The sequence below is a fragment of the Uloborus diversus genome, chromosome 6, assembly GCF_026930045.1.
Source record: "Uloborus diversus isolate 005 chromosome 6, Udiv.v.3.1, whole genome shotgun sequence".
Lineage (NCBI taxonomy): Eukaryota > Metazoa > Arthropoda > Arachnida > Araneae > Uloboridae > Uloborus > Uloborus diversus.
The window spans coordinates 72,097,284-72,119,631 of NC_072736.1; the positions used below are offsets into that span (position 1 = coordinate 72,097,284).

The following is a 22,348-nucleotide window of genomic DNA, read 5'->3' on the forward strand; positions in this document are numbered from 1 at the left end:
TAACTCTAAGAAAGAAATTTGGGGGTAAAAGATTGAAGTTGACAACTTGAAATTTCTTTTATTATCATACTAAACTTTGTTTATTTATTTTGGTATTCTGTGTACATTAATGCTTGCAATGTTTTTCAATTACATTGTTTCTTCTTATGCACTTTTTAATTCATTATACTATCTCATAGTTAAACTTTTTGCCTTCAGGAACCACCTGATGAAGATTCCAACCCTATGTACTGTTCAAAATGCAAAATTTTTGTGGCCTGCTCCTCTCAATGGTGTCCAACGTGTAACAATAAATTATCATTACCTTCACCTACAGAATATAAAATACAACCTATGGAACCCAATTATGTTGTAACACAAAATGTTACTAATGTAACAGTATCTAAAAGGATAATTATTAACCGCCATGAGTTACTACAACCAGGTAATCGAAGTTTTCACATACAAAAGCAGGTTCTCATTGAAACAGGTTCAGTAGTTCAGACCTCTCCTCGTTCTAAAGGTCGTCCAAAAAAGCGTCCAAGAGAGCCAGGCAAGTGATTGTTTTAATATTTTTTTTCGTATGTTTTTTAAAATTATTTTTCACGTTTTTGAACTTCGGTTTCTAAAACTTGAAGTGGGAAAGTATAAGTAAGTTGTTCCTTAGAAATTTCTAAATTACAAAAATTCAATTCCAAGGTGCTTAGAAGCTCTTTAATTAAGGAAATACATCTCGTAAGTACCCCCTTAATTATTGCAAATCAAACTTTATAACTTTATAAGCTTTCCTTGATTATCAGTCTCTGATGTATAGTTCAAAACATTTGCCAAAGAATTAAAACCAAGTCCATAAATTATCAATTCATAAAAGATATATTTAAAGAAAATTTATTTAGTTTGAGTTATATTAATTGCAAGAAAAATCTAGCAGATTTTCTAACAAAGCCTTTATTATCGAAAAAGCTTCAATATATTGTAAATGTTTTTTTTTTTTTTTTTAATTAAGAAAGATTAAATGTACATTTGATGGGGCTGATTGTCAGAATTATCTTTTTTATTTCTTTAAGCCAACAATTTAAATCCTAAGGTTTCCTAGAACATTTATTTTCTCATAGTCATAGGTGATTAATGGAAGGTGTCACTTGTTGCAGAAGAACTTTAATGCATAATATGCAAATTAGTCAATCATAAAAAGAGTGGGCATTTTCTAGTTATGTATGTTGCTTTCCACTCCAGATTCCCCCGTACCTACCACTATTTGTGATTTAACCAATTGGATGGGACCCTGAAGACAGCTCTATAACAGACAGTTAATAAAAGTGTTTGATTTTCAGAAATGCCTTTTAAAATGGATGACTACAGGAAGTCCACTGAGATTATAGATATCGGGATACATTAAAGAAGTGTTAGCAGTAATATTTCTGCTAGACGATAACCAGCTAAATAGTAATAGCAACTAATATTTTTATGTCTAAGGGAAAGATTTGTTTTAAAAATACTTTTTGGCTTACAGATTAGAAATTTTATCAATTTCTTTTTGTGAAGACTATTTTAATATCGTTCTGTTTGCTTAAAATTTAAGTAACTCTTTTTTAATTTCTTTTACATAGTAAAGGAAGTAATGTATTCGCAAAAAAAATTTCACTGAAAAATCGGCCTTAGTTTCCATTTTGCCCGCCTCCGAATGAATATTGAGTTTTTTTTTCAACCCAAACACACCTGGATATACAGGGTGCGATCCAAAAGTAATGAGCCTTCATTTAAAAAGACAGATTTTTTGAGCTGATCGGCACAACTGCCTAATAGTCTTAAAAGTAGGCACCTCCTGCAACAATGTACTTCTGGCAGTTTTTCCAGGACTTGAAGGCATCCCTTAAGTCCTGTTTCGAGGTATCTGCTAAAGTTGCCTTGACATGTGCTTCAATGTCCTCGATTGAGTAGAAATGTATTCTTTTCAGTGCTGATTTTAATAGTGAAAAAAAAAAGAAGTCAGGGGGCCACAAGCCTGCCTGTAGGAAGGCTAGGGCAGCACGGGAGTGTTGACTCGAACCTTCTTCAGTCAGAACTCTCAGCACAAGTTTCGCACAGACTTTCTGCGTGTGCAACTTCTTCGTAGCAATGTGTTGCACAATTGTTTCCAATAAGTCCAGGGCTTTTGCTACTTGGTAGAGACTCAAATACCAGTCCGTGTTAAAAAATTTACACACTCGTTGCAAATTTACATCCGTACAGGCCGACAAGTTTCCAGACTGGGGTTCGTCAGTCACCACTTCCTGGCTTTATCAAAAACTCTTGTGCGACATCGTGCTGTCCTCGAATAGGACAGACACTCAGTCCCAAGCGCCTGTTGAAGCATTGCGAACGTTTGGGAAGAAAACCAGAAGCATAATTTGATCTCTTTGCGTTGCTTTGATGAACTTTTCATATCACCGTGTCACAAATCACCGTATAGGTGTTACTGTTAAGGCCGATGGTGCCGCTCTGAAAGCTGGGAGGCAACTGAACTGCATTGTGCTGTAAAGCCAACACTCCTCACCACCGTCACTGTCAAGCGGAACGAGCTGCAGGGCGTGCATGCTTCAGTATAAAGTGAGGCTCATTACTTTTGGATCGTACCATGTATGCTTAAAATTGTATAGACACCCGAAATATCCATTTTGACGATCCCCGAGTTAATTACAAACCAGTTTTCTCTTGATGTTCGGATTATGTATGTGCGTATGTATCTCACATAACTCAAGAATGGTATGTGCTAGAAAGTTGAAATTTGGTACGTAGACTCCCTAGTTGTGCACTTCCCATTTTGGTTGCATTTGGATGTTCCAAAGTGGGTCTTTTAAGCCTCTTTGGGGGAAGGGGGGGGGGGGAATTATTGCTAATGTCAATGCAAACTCAAGTGGTGTTATCTTTAGGCAAACATTTAGCGATATATATCGGCAAGCTTTTAGTCGGCAAGTTTTGTGCCAACTTGGCGAGAAATTTGGCGTTTTTTACTTTTTAAAATCTGGTTTCAATTTGACTACTATTGGCGATATTTAGGGGGTTAACCATTAAATAACTTTAAATTTGCCAATATTGGGAAAATTAATTTGTATAAAACATTTTTTCTTGCTTCGGTTAGCAACAAACTTGGGGTGAAAATATGGAATGTGTTTCTTTGCTTACTCCAAGTCCAGGGCACTATTATCATTAAATTAGCGTAAAAGGAAGTCATGTGATGCACACATCAGCTCATAGAATACAAGTTGTTGTTTTCAAAATAAAATTCCTTTAAACCTGTTTAAAATAGAATTCTTGTTTCTTTGAAATATATATCTTCAGTGCTTAAGTTTTCAAAAACGGAATTGAAAGTTTGTTGCCATGCAAACTATTGAAAATAACGCAAATTGTGCCATAATTTATTATTATTTATTATTATTATTATTATTATTATTATTATTATCCTTTTTTTTTTAAACTCTTATTTTCTTGAAAAATCCATCCTCATTGCTTCAGAAACTAATGTGCTAAAAACTGACTTTTTATGTAGTACTGTTAATTATCTAGGTTTTGAGGATTTTAAATTATTTATAATTTATACATGCTACAATTTTAAAAATCTATTTTTTTTTTTGTGTAGCAGCCATGTTTGCTCATTCGTAAGATAGAAGTAGACAAGACTATTAATTGCCAAAGTTTCTAAAAACAGAATTAGATGCTTATCTCAACACACACTATTGAAAATAACTTAAAATGTATTATAAATCATGTTTTTTTAAAAATAACGTATTAGTTTCTCGAAAATGAAGTTTTGTCTGTGCAATTGCATTTGATCCACATTGCTTTGGAGGCTTTGCTGTGAACTAAAAAAAAAACTTATTTCATCAAAATTGAAGCTTCCTGCAGTTTTCTCATTTATTTATTTTGAAACAATTCAAAAAGCTTTTTTAAATAGATTTTTGATTGTGCAAAGTTCTTTTTATTTGTTTATTTATTTTTCTATGAAAATAGTAAAAACTCTCCCCCCCCCCCCCTCTTCCCATTTTGTACTTCATAACTTGGTGACAGTGGTGGACACTAAGTGTTTTAGATCTAGTGGCCACTTTTAAGAGTCTTGACCTTTTTCATAAAAGCACTCTTTCAACCTTGAAAACTTATTTTAAACCAAGGGCGAATGTTTCGCTAATATTTCAGTTGGTTTATTTTGCTTTAATGACCAAATACTTGAAAATTAAATGTATATTTTATTGGACATCTTTGCACATGGAAAGTCATGAGAAATCATAGATTTCAACTATGATCAAATTTGATAATTGAAAAGTCAGGATTTTCAGCAAAAAATACTCAACAAGTATCATATCAATGATTTTTCTGAGGGAAAAAACATTGTTTACAGTCGAACCTCATTATCACGACACCCAGATTTCACGACATTCTGAATGTCACGTCACTTTCTCAAAGTCTCGGAACTTATGCCCTATAATTTTAATTTTAACTGGCTTCAGATTTTGCGATGTTTATTGTAGGGCAACTTCGATTACGACAACACTTCGAACTTGCCAAGACTGGATCGAATTTTTCTTTGCAATCAAAATATTTTCAGTAAAACAATGAAAACATCTGGAAAAGTTTATTGTAGAAATTTCTGACTGTGATGAGACTTGCTCTTGCATGACACCTCAAAAATGGCGGAGGCCAAGTAGATAAGTTCTGAAAGCTACAGATTTTAGACTTACAGTATTACCCTATCCGGCGTGCCGGAAAAAAGCAAGGGTGAGCAGTATGTCGGGAAATTCGAAATTTTCTGGCATGCTGTATAATTTGTGGTTTATTTCGCAACAAAACAAAAGTAAATTTCCCCATTCAGTTCCAATCAGAAAGTAACCTTCTTTTAAAAAAAATTTCATATTACATAAATATGTGCTTGTTATTTATGGTAAGTCATTATCAACGGATTTAATTATATGCCAATAAAGTAATCTATTCTGAAACTATCATTATTACTGCGATTTGTTTGTAATTTTTTTAAATAAATTATTTTAGGTTCCTTTTAGACAGCTAAGTTTAATTTTTATTTATTGTATAGCTATGTTAAATTCTTTAGCACCAGTTTAGAGGCAGTAACTTACTACTTAAATGTGTGCTTAGTTTTAATTTAATTTTCTTTACTAATAATAAAGCTGAAAGTCTCTCTGTCTGTCAGGATCTCTGTGACGCGCATAGCGCCTATACCGTTCGACCCGATTTTCATGAAATTCGGCACAAAGTTAGTTTGTAGCATGGGGGTGTGCACTAGGGTGGACCGAAAAAACTTTTTTTGGAAATCTGTTTTTGGATAGTGCGGAAAAGTTGCTATATGGGCCCGTTATTACCCATAAAAAATTTCACTACATTTGTTTAATATTTAGCCGGCACAATTTGACCTTGAAAAACTGAAAAAAGGGCAAAAATGCACTTTTTCAAAAAAACGAAAATGGAGGGGGGAGGGGGGGTTAAAAATAAAAGTTTGAAGCTAGTTTCAGCAAACATTAGAAGTATATGTCAGTGAATTAGTTGAAATCCTCAAAGCCTTTTATACATTTCGTGGAATATTTAGCTATGCTCCTTTAAGACTGACACATGGGAAAAATGAAAAAAATAAATAAATAAATAAATAAATAAAGTAGTTCCAAAATAAGTAAATACTGAAATGTTACGCAATACGTTACTTAGAAAAAGCAGTGAAAATTCAATCAATTTTATGTGACATTTGTACGCCAATTTTAAAAAAATGCACACACTCAAATAAAAAATAGTTACATAAGATGCTAATTTTTTAATCTTCGGTTCCAATTGTTTCTCCTGGATAATAAACGGCGCTCAACTGCTTCTATTATTCCTAAGATTATGTTATAACTATTTTATATATGTTTGACAAATAGAGCCCTTGAGTATTAAAGAATGTGACTCCTCTGAAGTCTTTTAGACGGGAGCCGGACATTTCGAATGTCATTGCATTATTATCTTTGTTTTGGTATACAACACGACTGTTATGTAGAGACGCGCGAAAAAGAAAGTAACGCAAGCAAGCACAAGTAGTCTTCTATTTGGACCTGGAAGAGATTTGTCTCCTCCCGATGCTTTATTTCTTCCAACATATGAGGACATTATCAGATGTTATCAAATCACTAAAATGCAAATAAAGGGAGAAGGAAGTAAGTAACCATCTTCAGCAAGTGTGGTCGCTGTAGTTGCAAAAAAAGTTATTGATATTTAGGGGAGTGCTTCCCTTCCCCTTGTTTCGATAAGAAGAGTGATTGCCATGATTATATCTTATTATTTTAAATATAATAGCGCAACAAAAATGCTAAAAATATAAAGACGCAACTTTTACAATCAAAGCTAGGCAAATTTAAAGCAGAGGCTACGACTTTGACGTTTGTGCCTGCAAATGCTCAGATTTATATTCGTGTAATTGCAGAAAAAAAGCAAAAGTCCCTGATAGAGAAAAACAATTTCTAATTGATCAAAGGACAGTAAGAAAAATAGCTATTGGAAAAGTGGATAAGGTAACAAATAATGCATATTTCGCTTATCCTGAACAGCTACTGTTGACAATGTTGTTTGACTCAAGAAAATACATTCGGGAATTAGCTGTTAGGTGCATTCTGAACTCTAGAAATAAGAAGACGAAGAGCTCGGATGGTTACAGTTTTTTAAGCGTCCTAAACTCAATTTTGAAGTTATTGATTATGTTGATTTAGTTCATTGGGCAAACTGTGTTGCAACAGAGCCACCTCTTACAATGCATCTAAAATACCAACAATTGAAAGAAATGTGCAAAGAACAGCCTACAGCTGTTTCGAGAAATTTCCCTTTCACACGAAAGCTGTGAAACGTTGTGTGAAACTAATAACCGAAGCTGCAATATAAGTTATGCGTGGTGAAACTGCACAAGATGGATACATTCGTGCCAAACTTCAAGCTAGGAAAGAACTTCTATCATTTGATAACAAGGGGCAATATTATTCCAAAAAATAATATTCATTATGCATGAGGTATTATAAATCAAATTTGAAGATTTCTTTTTCAAAATTTTATTATCTTTATATGTAATTCTAGAAAATGTATGATATTATTGCATGATGATAATTACTATGATTAATAGTGCTATTTAATTAATTAGTCTGTGATTTAATTTTGAAAAATAATTTTTACCATGGTTTTTAAAACAATTCATTATTTTTTCATTTTTCTCCAAATTTTTGATGTCTGACAGGAGCGGTTAAATGCTCATTAAAATCAATGAAACATTTTATGGGCTTGAACTGGCTCATTATATAACATTTTCGGTGCATTCCAGCAAAATATTTGGTGTTTAGTTTTTTAAAAAAAATTTCGACAAAAACTCATTTTTCTCATTTTTTTCGGTTTTTTAGTGTCAAATAGCACCAGCTATATATTTTTTAATATCCAAGAAATTTTTCGTGAGTGCTAACTAGCTCATCACGCAACTTTTGCTCGCTATCCAAAAATTGATTTCGAAAAAAAAAAATTCTGCTAATTTCGGCCCACTCTAGTGTGCACCTCGAAGCGATTTTTCGAAAATTCGATGTGGTTCTTTTTCTATTCCATTTTTAAGAACAAAATTATCATAAGATGGATGAGTAAATTACGAAATTATCATAACGTGGAACCGTAACATGGGCAAACGCCAATTGGCGAGATACGAAATTATTATAACGTGGAATCGTAACATGGGTACAAGCCAATTGGCAAGAAAATTCACCATACATTATTTGTAAATATACAGGCAAACCAAAAGATCTTTTAATTTTTCTATTACGGGCAAAGCCGTGCGGGTACCACTAGTGATAAAATACAATTTTTTTTTTTTGTTAAAATAACAATTGACATTGTTAGTAAATATTTTTTACAAAATTAAACTGTTTATTAATACTAATAAGATACGTATAGAGCTTATATTCATTTTTAAGCTGAATATATATTTTTTTTAGAATTATGTTTTTTCTAACCACGATTTTTTCGGCATGCCGGAAAGGACCAAGGGTAATTCCATATCAAATCAACCAATGGTCAAAACGTCATGTCTTTAGATTTTGCTCATTTTTTGTTCTAATGAAGTATTACCACAATAGAGAAAATATACAGAGTTTTGGATTTTTTTACGCATTTGTTTTCGAGTTTTGTAATTTTAAAGTTTTGACAAAGTTAAAAAATTTTCCTGACGCGTTTTCTTTAAACGGCCGTAATTAAAAAACTATTTGACCCAAAGAGTTAAAACTGGTGGTGTTTTGTTCTGTATTTAATAAGGTTTTATAAAATATATGACATGACCTAGTTCTACCTTCTTTTTTTTTTATTTTAATTTTTTTTTAATTTTTTAAATTAAAAAACTTCAAAATTGAAATTTTTAATTTTTTTGAAAAAAATTTTTGTTATTAAGTTTTACTTTAGCAACATTTATGCAAAATTTCATGATGGCATTATTGTGGTATCATAAGAAAAAAAAAATATTTCCTCTTTCAACATCTTGATTCATGTAACAATTCATACTGCTTGATCAGCTGGATCATTCAAAGGGGGTGGAGGGTGGAGGGATGGCAAAGACTGTGCCATTAAGATTTTTAAGGGGATGTTTAAGGGGTATTTTTCTCTGTAAAGAGGTTTCATCCTTGTGGGGGGGGGGGGCTACAATATTTGAGGAGGTGTTATTGGCACCCTAGGCTTGATCACCTTTATACATATAGATGTTTATATATATATATATATATATATATATATATATATATATAATAAAAGTGAAAAATATTGAAAAGACCACACCAAGAGCCCATAGATGCGCAACGCAGCAAAACTAAAAAGCCAAGTAAATATAAAATTAAGCAAACAGAATTTCAAATATTAAACAAATAATAAATAATAAGTGATGATAAAAAGCCAAGAATTAAAATTTATTAATTTAAAATATATTAGTCTACTTATCAAATGGTCCGTAATCGAAAGTGTTGAAATAATTCAGTAAAGCAAAGGTCTCAAATCAACATTTTTTTCAATCCTTTGTTCAAGGGCATGACCATCATGAGTCATGCTTCAGCACCTACATCCCTGCTACCCATCCCCTAAGTAGCCACTCCCACTCATCAGCTGCCTGCTGTAACTTGAACCCTTAAGCTTTCTCCTGGTATAATATGAAACCCTTCTGCTTTCTCCCACTACAGAGGCATTGAAATCTTCAGTACTTTGTATGTTCTTGGACAGTGCACATTCTAAATTTTACTGCTTGCTTTCTTTGAGAAATTTTTTTTCCAAGTTTTGTTATTTTTATGTTAAATTTATTTGCATATTTTTGTTGTTAAAAAGTGTTAAGAGCCAACTTTCAGTTGAAAATGGATAAACAATGGAGCATATTTTGCTGCAATCCATTGAAAAAGGAAGGACATTGGGTGAAAAAAGATCTAAGAACTATAAGCTTGTGGATGACAACACTAGCGTATGGCATTGAGGAAGGAATGAAAATTTGTACTGCTTGTTGCATACAATTAAGTAAGCAAAAACATTATTCAGTTCCTGAAACTGATGATATGAGTGAGTTAAGCAAAGATCCAAAACCAGGCTCTAGTACAGAGGATTCAGAGTTCATTGATGAGGAGTCAGGTCTTGATTATTTAAATGCCAGTTTGACATCTGTTGGAGAGTCACCTGTCATTAAAAGGAAATGTATGAGTAGTAAAAGATATTGCAAAGAAAAAATGGAAAAAGTTAAGTGCACGCTGAGTAAATCATTTTTTCAATCATCATCTGATTAAGATGATAGTAAGTGCAAATGTGAAGGTTCACAAACAAAAATTCTTGATCAGCTGAAAAATAAATTCGTCACAGCAAGTAAAAGTGAAAAATTGCAAATTTTGACAATTTTACCAAAAGGTTGGTCATGTGCAAGAATAGAAAAGGAATTTGGTGTAAGCAATTACATTGCTAGAAAAGCAAAAAAAAAATACAGGAAGAAAAGGGAATGCACTCGACTCCAGACCCTAAACCAGGGAAAACTTTATCAGCAGAAACAGCTGTACTAGTAAAAGACTTCTATCAAAATGATGAAGTGAGTAGGCAAATGCCTGGGAAAAAAGATTATGTTGCTATAGGTAAAGATGCTGTAGGTAAGCCCATTCATATACAAAAAAGACTCTTATTAGGAAATTTGCAGGAAGTCTACAGCCTTTTTAAAACAAATTTTCCAGATTTGAAAATTGGATTTTCAAAATTTGCCGAGTTGAGGCCCAAAAACTGCATTATTGCTGGTGCTAGTGGCACTCATTCAGTATGTGTTTGCACAGTGCATCAGAACATTAAACTGATGATTGCTGGCGGTAACTTAAATAAGGTTACTTTACCTCAATGTGAGAAAACCCTCAGTACTTACAAGGAATGTATGGCAAAAATTATGTGCAATCCACCAGCACAGTCATGCTTTTTCAATGAGTGTGAGTACTGCCCAAAAATTGATGATTTTAAAGAAGCTTTGATCAAATTCTTTGAAGAAAACATGATTAATTCAATAACTTACAAACAATGGATTACTGTTGATCGCTGCAATTTTGAAACAATATGTAAACCAGTTGAAGAATTTGTTCAATCATTTTGTAATCAGTTGGTGCATTTGAAGAGACATAATTTTGTAGCAAAACAGCAATCACAGTTTTTTTCTGAAAAGAAGACAACATTAGGAGAAAATGAAGCTTTAGCAACATGTGACTTCGCAGAAAATTATTCATTTGTTTTGCAAGATGAAGCACAAGGGTTTCATTGGAACAATTCCATGGCGACCATTCACCCAATTGTTGTTTACTATAACAAGAAAGATGATATGACAGGAAATCAGGTTGTAGTTTATAAGAGTATTGTATTCATCTCAGACTGCTTAATACACAACACAGTTCTTGTTCGTGTTTTTCAGAAAAACTTGATAAAATTTTTAAAAGATATTCTGCCTAACTTGAAGAAGCTGTACTACTTTTCGGACGGCTCGGCAGCTCAATACAAAAACCGAAAAAAATTTCTGAATCTTTGCTACCATAAGGAAGATTTTAATGGAATTGAGGCTGAGTGGCATTTTTATGCTACAGCACATGGTAAAGGTGTATGTGATGGTGTAGGTGGAACAGTAAAAAGGCTAGCTGCTAAAGCTAACCTCCAAAGTCCAACAGATAACCATATATTAACACCTTTTCAACTTTTCCAGTGGGGAGTGCAGAATTTGCCATCTATCACTTTTTTTTATGTGAATAATGAACAATATGTTGAAGAAGAGAAAATTCTAAAATCAAGATTTGAGAAAGCTGTAGCAGTTATTGGGACTCAAAAGTTACATGCATTTATTCCCATCAATAATAATCAAGTTCAAACAAAAACATACTCATTTTCTGAAACAACAGAAACTCACAAAGTTCAAATGAGCCCTCATAATGAGGATGTACAGTTTGAAGAAATTGTGGGTTATGTTGCTTGTGCCTATGACAATAAATGGTGGATAGGATACGTAATTTCAAAAGATCAGGTAGAAGAAGAAATCCAGGTTTCTTTCCTTCATCCTAGCGGACCATCATCATCATTCATTTATCCAGGAAAAGCAGACATTTTGACTATTCCTAAAAATTTTGTTCTGTGCAAATTACATCCTGTCACTGCTACAGGCAGAACATACCAAGTTTCGACAGAGGAGATGGCAAAAGCAACTGAAATCTTACATAAGAAGAAAGTATATCTATACTAGGACTTACTGAGTTCTATAGTAGCAAAGTGAGTTACATCTCAAACTGCTTCTTAATGGGCTTAAAAAATATTACATTTTACTGTAGCAATTAAATTATATATAAATAAAACTGTTAAATTTGCTTTTAAAATATGGCTATAAAAGCTTCCAGTATTTTTTAAATTAAAATTTTCAAATTTAAATAAAATTTAGATTTTGTATTCAATAATAAATATTTTTTCTCCGAAAAGATTGTTTGAACTTGTTGATATGCTTGTAATATTGCCAAGTACTTGTTTTTCTCTGCAATAGTCTCGGTTTAAACTTGAATTACTTTTCATTAGAACAAATGCTTTTCACAAATAAAATTAAAGCAACTGTTTAAAAGAGAAATTATTTTTTCTCCATGAACCACAAAAATGCCATCATGAAATTTTGAATTTATGTTGCTTAAAAAAGCCTAAGTAACATATTTTTTTTCAAGAAAATTAAAAATTTTGATTTTTAATTTTTAAATTAAAAAAAATTAAATGATTTTTTTTTTGTAGCTATTTTTTTTTTCACATATATTTTAAAACATCTTAAAATACTGAACAAAACAGCACAAGTTTTAACCTTTTAAGTCAAGTAGTTCATTGATAATAGCCTTTTAAAGATTACTAAAATATGTAAAATTTATGATGCTTCCAGAGTTTAAAAAAAATTAAAACTTTGGAAAGAGTTGTTGAAAAAAATTTGAAACTTCAGATTTTTCATCATGGAGGTGTGTATCATAGACAGATAAAAAATCATTACATTCTAAAACATTGACCTTAAAAATTTATTTTTTATTGGTTGATTTGACATGGAATGACCCATTAAAGCAACTGTTGAAAGAGCAAATTTTTTTTTTTCTGCATGATACCAAAATAATGCCATCTTGAAATTTTGAATAAATGTTGCTAACAAAAGGCTAAATAACATATATTTTTTTCAAGAAAATTAAAAATTTCGATTTTGAATTTTTACAAATTAAAAAAAAAAAATTTTATTAAAAAAATTAAAGAAATTTTTTTTTAGCAACTAGGCTTTGTTATATATTTTTGAAAACCTTATAAAGGACTGCACAAAACGGCACCAATTGTAGAGTTCAAAGTCAAATAGTACTCTAATAACAGCCCTCTTAAGATTTTAATCAATGTAAAATTTAGGATTCCTCCAAAATTTAAAAAACGCATAACTTTGCAAAGAATTGTCGAAAAAAATTGAAACTTCAGTTTTTTCATCCTGGAGGTAAGTATAATAAACAGACAAAAAATCATAACAATCCAAAACATTGACCTTCAAAATTTATTTTTTATTGGTTGATTTGATATGGAATGACCCCCAGGCAAGTGTTATTGATCTGGTGACCCCTGAATTTTGCAACATGCCAGCTAATGCAGGGTAATACGTTAAGAAGGACAATAGAAAGGAATTCAAAGCTGGTGGATTTTAATACTGGACTAGAGAAGCAACAGGAAAAGAAAAAGACCATAACTACCTTAAGTAAGCTATAGGTGGTCACTACAACGAGACAAAGAGATAAGATCGCCCCGTTAGATTGAAAAGGAACACACAACTTTTTTTAAAGTGGATTAAAAAAAATAGAAATTGTTTTTCCACTTTCGAAAGGTGGGGGGTTAGCCGTCAAGTTCTAATCAAATTGTGGACGAAAAAGAAGAAACCAATTAAGGAATGAATAAACCAATTCCTTTATTGGTTTCTTTCTTGCTGACAATTACAGAAAACCTATTTTTGTTCACTTAATAACCAACTTCCTGGAAAGGAGAGTGTTAAAATATTTTTTCAAAACTCTTATTGGAAAATATTTTAGAAAGCATCAAAACTATTTATTTCTTTATCAAATCTGTAATTTTATTATTAAATAATGTATATATATATATATATATATATATATATATATATATATATATATATTTTTAAACTATTCTGGTTATGACATTGTTCCGACTATGACAACGCATTGTTGACAGTCCCAAAGGTGATGTGATAACAAGGTTCAACTGTACATTTAAATTTTTTCCTGGTATAACTTTTTTCAGAAAAAAAAGAAAAATTCAATTTCTTTTTTATAATAATAAAGAAAATTCGCAAAAATATTTTGCTTTTCACAAAACAGTGGCTGAAAAAATGAAACCTGGATTGTCCTCTGTTTTTATATTTATCATCCCACTTTTAAAAACCTTGTTCCTCCTTCCCCCCCCCCCCCCCACTAAAGCTGCAAAAATGAATATGTGTACTTTGAATGAACTGTATTGTTCATTTATATGCAAAAAACTTTTTTTTTTTTTGTTCTTTCAAAATAGTTTGCTTGACTTTGTCTTCTGATGAGGAGGAGCCAACACAAGAATTTAATTCATATCAAGAAGAAAGTGCTTCAAATATGAAAATTTTCCCTATGGAATCAGAAGGCAGCAAATCTGATCAATCTGGGCCAGAACTCCAGGAAGATGAGGTATTCAATTTTACTGAGATCTTTTTCCTCTATTTACGTTTTTAAAGATTTATTCATTGCTTCTTTGCTCTATTATGGGAAAGATTTCAATTAAAAATGTTTCCTGATAATATATCAAAAGCTTTTGGCTATTTCCTTTCCTCTCCCCGCCCCTTTCCTGTTCACAACGAAAGATGAGCGATAGTGTAATAAACCAATCAAACTTAACATGAAACTGCATTACTATGTTATCTAATATATTATTTAGATCAGAGGTTTTATTAGCTGTGAATGAAAATATTTCTCTTAATACAGTAAAACCTGTAAAGTTAACCACCCTTGTAAGTTGACTGCTATTTTCAGGCACAGAATTAGATGATATCATATAATTCAACCTATCTTATAATCGGAACAGCCTCTCGCTTGTTCCGATTGCATTTTCCATTCAGCTTCACCATTTCACTATACTCATTATTTGAGAACATTCTGCGAATTGCACAAGTTAAAATACCTGTGGGAAAAAATGTGCAATTCTATGTAGATCCGGTGGTTCAGTGATAGGTTCAAATTATCACGACTCGAAGTGAACTTAGCATCTTTATTGAAGACTATGTACATTATTTACATATTGGTGATTAAACCAAATCATTTATTCTAAACAGCGAATTACTCGCTTCCACGGAGCTTGCGCTTCGTGTTTCGAATTCTATTCCATCTCTTCCACTCTCAGAGTTGCCACTCAATTTTTCCATAATCAACTTACTTAATTCAATAAGCGCTTGCAGCGCCCTCTATTGGAATAATAGGCGGGAAAGAGCATAGAGCTTAGGTTTCTCTACACACTCCCCACCTAAACTCCTCGAGTTTACATTTTCTTTGTAATCAAAATATATTGAAATATAACAATAACAATTTTACACAACAAAAAATGAATATAGCAATATAAAAAAAAATATTTAGAGAAACAAATAATACCATATTCAAATTATTATGCTTTTCAATAAGTAATGAATATCAAAATGAAACATAATTAGACAAATTCAAAAATCAAAATAACGAAATTAAAGTTCTAAACTATCAAATTGTTTGACTAATATATAGAAAAGAAATAAAATGAAAGTTCCAAAAGTTTTTTTTTTTTTCACTGTCCATTGATCATTTCCAAAGGATACACTAGTTGTATCGGCCTCCTGTATTGTCCGTCCTTTGTCTTAACTGTGCTGGCACGAACAAGTCCATCACGTCCTTTAAAGAGTTCTGTAATAATACCCAAAGGCCACAAGAACTTATTTTTGTTACTTCCTTCGAGAAGTACCACGTCCCCTATCTTGAGAGATTTTCCTTCTTTACTGCAATCCAAGCGATGTCCAGTTCTTAAATCTAGAAGATATTGGGTTTTCCATTTCAGCCAAATGTTCTTTAACAGTTTTGTCTGATACTCCTTTCTTCTTCTCAATTGGTCAGGAGAAGTTTTGGCGATGAGATCAGAGAAGTGAACTGGATAGCTGTGGTTATTCTTTGCATAATTTAAAAAATGTAAGGGAGTTAATGCTTCAGGTTCATCTATCTCATTGTAGGTGTAAGATAGTGGGCGCGAGTTCAAAACTGTTTCCACTTCTGTTAGAAGCGTTGTCATTTCCTCGAATGTCAGAAGGGCTTTTCCTATTACTTTTCGCAAACATTCCTTAACCGATCTAACAAGGCGTTCATAGAATCCTCCCCACCATGCAGCTCTTTCGATGATGTATTTCCATTGTGTTCTTTCTTTAGCTATGAAATTTTTAAATGTATCATCTTCCAATATTTTAGAAAACTTTCTCATTTCTTCTTCAGCTTTCTTAAACATCTTAGCATTATCGGAATAAATGATTTTGCAATTCCCTCTTCTACTTAAGAATCTTCTGAATGCAAGTAAAAAGGCTTGTGTCGACATGTTTGACACAAGTTCAAGATGTACGGCACGAGTTACTGCGCAGGTAAACAAAACAATATACGACTTTTGCATATCTTTGTAGTTCTTTACATATACAGGTCCCGCAAAATCAATTCCGCAAATGGAAAATGGTGGGGACTCTTGGATTCTATCTTTCGGTAAAGGCGCTGTCATTTGATCTGCTGGTTTGGCTAAATATTTCTGGCAAATCAAGCATTTTTTGATGATCTTTTTAATTAACTGGCGCCCCTTCGGGATCCAGAAGCGAGATCTAATTTTGGCTAGAGTAGCAGATGTACCTCCGTGCATTATTTTTTCATGCTCTTTAAATACTATCAGTCTTGTTAGCGCGGAGTTTGTAGGCAAGATGACTGGATGTTTATTATCCAAAGAAAACTCTGAGAACTCCAATCTTCCTCCTAATCTCATGACTTGCTTTTCATCGATGTAGGGGGCGAAATTGTACAACGGGGAATTCTTTTCAACCGAATTACCCTCACTTAAAGATTTAAATTCTTCTCCAAAGTGTCTTTTGTTCACATCGTATCAATAAATTTTCTGCTTCTTGTAGCTCTTCTGTAATTAGAGCTCCTTGTATGTTACTAGATTTTCTCAATTTCGCGATAAAGCGTTTTGTCCATGCTGTAACCCTCAACAACTTTTCTAAGTCACTATATTTGGATAAATCAACTGGGTCTTCTCTATTTTCGACTATACATTCAAGTTCATGTGTCTCCAGGGATTTTTTTCTATATTCTAGCTGAGATTCTTCTACTATTTTCTCATGGATCAATTTTGGCCAATGGTCAGGCGAAAGTCTCAACCAAGGTGGACCTTGTGTCCAAAGGGGTTCATTAATCAACTTTGAGATCTTTGCTCCTCGGCTGACCAAGTCTGCTGGATTATCACAACTTCTGCAATGTCCCCAATTATTTGGTGACGTCAACTTCTGAATATCCTGAACACAATTCTTAACAAAGGGTTTAAATGCATCGGGCTGTTTCTTGATCCAAAAATACGTTATGCTTGAATTGGTCCAAAAATAACAAGGGATATCCAAATTCAAAATTCTAACTATATTATTTCCCAATTTGGCAGATAGTAATGCCCCCATTAGTTCTAATCTGGGTAAGGTGAGTATTTTCAATGGCGCAACCCTATTTTTGGAAGCAATGAACGTCGTTCGAATTTCTTTATCATTCGTCTTGAAACGTAAGTACGCAACTGTACCATATGCCACAGTGCTAGCGTCTGAGAAGCAATGTAATTCGATATTTCTAATGTCTGAGCACAAACTTTCAAAAAAATAATGTCAAGGGATTTTGAATTTACTTATTTGATGCAACTCTTCGCACCATTTTCTCCATAGGGAGATCAAATTTTCAGGAAGTGGCTCGTCCCAATCTATATGTGATGCCCAAATCTTCTGAATCAAGAGTTTGATTCTTACAGTGAAGGGTCCCAAAATTTCTATTGGGTCAAAAATTCGTCCTAACACTTGTAGAATAAACCTTTTTTTCTCAATTGGCTTCGATAAAAATGACAATAGGCTTCGAATATCAAAATACAGTAAATCCCTCGAATTATCCCACGCCATGCCCAGAACTTTTAAGGCGATGTTTTCAACATCAGAAATTTGAAAATTTGCATTTGAAATTATGCCTTCTTTTTCCCAAAGTTCATGTAATTCTCTCGAATTAGTATGCCATTTGTGCAGTTGCATGCTCGCTTCCTTGAATATCTGGATTGTTTCCAAAGAAGTAGTCAAGGCTTCTCTGACTGTGTCTCGACTTAAAATTACATCATCTACATAAACATTATTTTCTAAAATACTAACTGTTTCAGGGTAGAGTTGTTTATACTTTTTAAAGTGATGTTTGAGAGTTGCTGATAGTAAAAATGATGAGCTATACAGTCCGAAAAGAATTGTTGAAAAACGATAAACAAGAGGCGGGATATTGTCATTGGTGGGGGAGTCAGTGAAGAAAAATCTGGTTATGTCTCGATCTTCTTTATCTAAGAGAATCTGTAAGAACGTTTGCTTTATATCTGCAGTAAATGCTACTGGATAATATCTAAATCTTAACAGAATTTCGAATATCTCCGGATACAAATTTGGGCCAACGTGGAGACAGTCATTTAAAGACGCGGAGTTTGAGTCATGTGATGACGCATCAAAAACAATTCGTAATTTGCTTGTGGTTCTATCTTCACGTATTACTTCCCTATGAGACAAATAAAATTTGATATTTTCTTTATCCGTTTCGTCTGTGACGGGTTCAATTATATTCTGTTTCAAGTAATCTTGTATTATGTTTTGGTATTCAGAAAATAGTTGCGGATTTTTTTTGAATCCATTTCTAAGTCGGTTGAACCTTTGTTCCGCGATTTCTCTATTATCATCCAATCTTGATGTGTCACTTTTCCATGGTAATTTAACTTTATACCGACAATCTTCGTATACTACATCAGATTCGAACTGTTTGAGGATTTCATTTTCGGTTGAATTATAATTTTGATTTTCGCATATGAGTCCGGAATTTTCCAAATCCCAAAATTTTTCTATTTGTTTCGAGATTAAACCTTCCTCTACTATCACATTAAATGATAAAGTAAAGTTATCTTCTCCTTCTCGTCCTTGTAGGCTCCAGCCAAAAATAGTTTCTACAGCGACAAGATTTTTGTTCAAACGTTTAATGTGACCCATTACTATATTGTAGTAATAATCTGCTCCGATCAAAATGCCAACAGGTTGTTGACTGTCAAGAGAATCCGCTAATATCAAATTTCGTAGCAGTTTATTTTGTCTAATTTCTTTTGATTTTGGTGGAGGAATGTCCGAACCTGATATGTGATCGGTTACCAATAATTCAACTTCTATTCTAGAATTAGGGGAACTTCTATGTTCAAGTACTAATCTAATGACGTTGTAAGTCTTTTGAATTGGCGCAGTAATTCCAAAAGTGTAAACCAATAATTTTTCTTTTCTAATTACTTCAAGATCTAATTTATTAGCTAATTCTTGTGTAATGAAAGACTTCATGCTTCCATTGTCCAAAAGAAGACGCGGATAGCTTATACCTTGTTTTGTTTTGATTTTTACCGAGCAAATTTGCAAAAGCATCGAATTGGATTTAGAATGTGATACGGCAGAAATGATTTCCTTATTTTTTTCAAATTGATTATCATTATTTCTCGAAAGTGAACTTGCTTCTTTTTTGTCGGTGTCATTATATTTTAACTTTGAATGGGATTTATAACAAATCGCCTCGGAATGAGCTCCTTTGCAAATTTTGCAACGCTTAGTTGCCTTGAAGTGGCAAGCAGATATTCTGTGATTTTTTTCTAAGGCATAAATAACACCTGCCATCCCCCCGCAATACATTCCTTTTTTCATCCACGTTGAGATTTACAATTTTCTTAATTTCGTAACTTCATTTGAGCTTTGTACCGGGGTCAAACTCAAGAGATTGGAAATGTGCGTGTTAATTATCAAGTCATTTTGACCAAATCTATTTTTGAGAATGTCTATCGCAGAATCATAGTTTGTTTCCGAAATCGAAAAACCTTCTATAGCACTAGCAGCATTTCCGCTCACATAACTTTTCAAATACAGTAAAACCTGTAAAGTTGACCACCCTTGTAAGTTGACCACCTGTCTATGTTGACCACTTTTGTCAGGAACGGAATTTGTCCTATCTCATATAATGAAGGAAAACCTCTGTAACTTGACCACCTCTCTATCTTGACCACCTGTCTATCTTGACCGCTAATGTACGCCGAATTTGGTTTGAAGTATTGTAAAAAACCCTTTGTAAGTTGACCACTTGGTTTATTTTTTTAAACTTTCTTCATCAAATTATATTATTTTATTATTTATTAATTATTATTATTATTATTATTATTTGATAGCTTTCCAAGAATGTTTTTAATGCTTTGATGACAGACTAGCATTTTACTAACTAAACAGCAGCATAAAGCTTATGCTGCTCTTTATTCTCTAAACTTGTTTTTCATTTGTTGTTCTATTTGAGATAGCTTTTTGTTCTCTGTTCAATGAAAATAGGTGTCAGTTAGAAAGTTCAAAATCTTTTCTTTCAGTTGCAATATGTTATGGCAACACAGGAATTGTGCAAAACGAGCTGGCCCGGATCTAGATATTTTGGGCCTCCCTGCAACAAAATATGTTGGGCCCCTCCCTAGTGGCCAGCAGTGTCTATTTGTAAAGTGCATAAGTCTTAGTGCTAGTTTTTTTCTATTTTATCTTCAATTTCTAGGGTCATTAGCCCCTTTAAGGACGCGGACCCCTCGCACTGCGGGTACACAGATCTGGGCTGCTAATGAATAAAGTTACATGTTTCTGGTGCAAGGGATTAAGAGATAGGACACTTTAATTTTGCCTTTATGAACTGGGAGAGTCGAGCTTGTTACTCTTTATGCTATACATAAAAAGGCTTCAAAAAGAAAGTTAGTTGAACTTGAGATTAATAAAAAGTATGAAATATTAAAATTAATTGAAAATGGAAAAATCCAGAGGAAATTAGCTGGCATATACGGAATTTCTAAACCTACAGTGTCTAATATAGTTAAAAACAAGGAAAAAATAACTAAATTATTTTTTGTTTATTACTAAAAATACTAATAGGTATTTTTAATTATTGTTTTTTCACTTTCAATAATGTTAAACACTGAAAGTGAGTTTAACAGAAAGAGTAAGGGTGAACTATTCAAAAAATGAATACATGATGCCGCCCTTTATAAGTTGACCACCTGTCTAAGTTGACCGCCAAAGTGCTGAACCGCAAGTGGTCAACTTACACAGGTTTCACTGTAGTTGAATTTTTCGACTTTTTAAAGTGTCGTGTTCTTGTGAATAGTTACTTCGAAAGAATTCCAAAAATTTATCCAATCACCGTAATCACTGTTGAATTTTTGGATGGAAGTTTTTGGTAACCGTACGTTACTTTGTGTTTGGTTTCGAATTTCATCGATAAGAGAGGAATTATTTGATACGTTATTAATGGACGTCTTATTTTCATTTCGCTGCTCTAATTTCTTAAAATAACGATTTATCCGACATTTCGTCAAAGTTATTTTATCTTTATAATTCATGGAAGTTTCTATATCAGAATCTAGTTTCTTCTCGTCTTCTATCAAAATTTGTATTTTTTCATCTAAGTTATCAAGTTCTATCTCCTTGCTATTTAACAGTTCTAAACAATTTTCTAGTTCTTCATTTTGCTCTTCTTCTATGTATTTATCAACATTTTTTACGATTACCGTAGTAGAAGAGCGAAGAACAGTTCTTTTTTGTATAAATGATTTTGGTTCCATTTTCAATGATTTTCAACAATGTAAATGATTCAAAAGTTCCTACCTTTTGCAGTCTTCGCATAAAAATGCTATCCAAATGATTTTCACTTACTAAAATTTCAATAGTTCATCTTCCCGGCCGATGCACCATGTGGGAAAAAATGTGCAATTCTATGTAGATCCGGTGGTTCAGTGATAGGTTCAAATTATCACGACTCGAAGTGAACTTAGCATCTTTATTGAAGACTATGTACATTATTTACATATTGGTGATTAAACCAAATCATTTGTTCTAAACAGCGAATTACTCGCTTCCACGGAGCTTGCGCTTCGTGTTTCGAATTCTATTCCATCTCTTCCACTCTGAGTTGCCACTCAATTTTTCCATAATCAACTTACTTAATTCAATAAGCGCTTGCAGCGCCCTCTATTGGAATAATAGGCGGGAAAGAGCATAGAGCTTAGGTTTCTCTACAATACCAAACATAAGTGCAACAGATGTTTAAAAGCATCAGCTAATTAGTTTATGAACTACAACAAGATATTAACTATCAGTTTTTATAAAAGAATAATGGAAATATGTAACAAAATTATTAATTTAAGAGCATCTAAAGTTTAGCATTGTTTTAGAAAATGAATTAATATTTGTGTCATGAAAAATTTAAGCTATCGCTAATATCGTCTGCACAAATTAATTTTTTTTCTGGTTCAGAAAGTCGTTACAACCTAATAAATGAAATCTGTTAAAAGGGAAAAATTAGTATCACAAAATTATCATCTGCCAGCTGAAATGGAAAAACAGAAGTTCTAAATAAAAAAATTTAAAATCTTTTACGGTTTTCCCTTTGTTTTAAATATACTTTTTTTTCCCTTTTCAGAACACATTAACTTTAAACAGGGCCGTCTCAAAGGGGGG

The 22,348-nt window shown here is 32.8% G+C and overlaps 1 protein-coding gene across 1 annotated transcript in view; it reads left to right on the top strand.

The window, feature by feature from the left end:
• The window catches only part of LOC129224812 (sentrin-specific protease 6-like), a 104,596-nt gene that overhangs the window by 41,087 nt on the left and 41,161 nt on the right, over positions 1-22,348 (top strand). The window contains exons 7-8 of the mRNA XM_054859361.1: positions 199-532; positions 14,059-14,207. Coding sequence (XP_054715336.1) covers positions 199-532; positions 14,059-14,207 — 483 coding nt within the window. The remainder of the gene's footprint in view (positions 1-198; positions 533-14,058; positions 14,208-22,348) is intronic.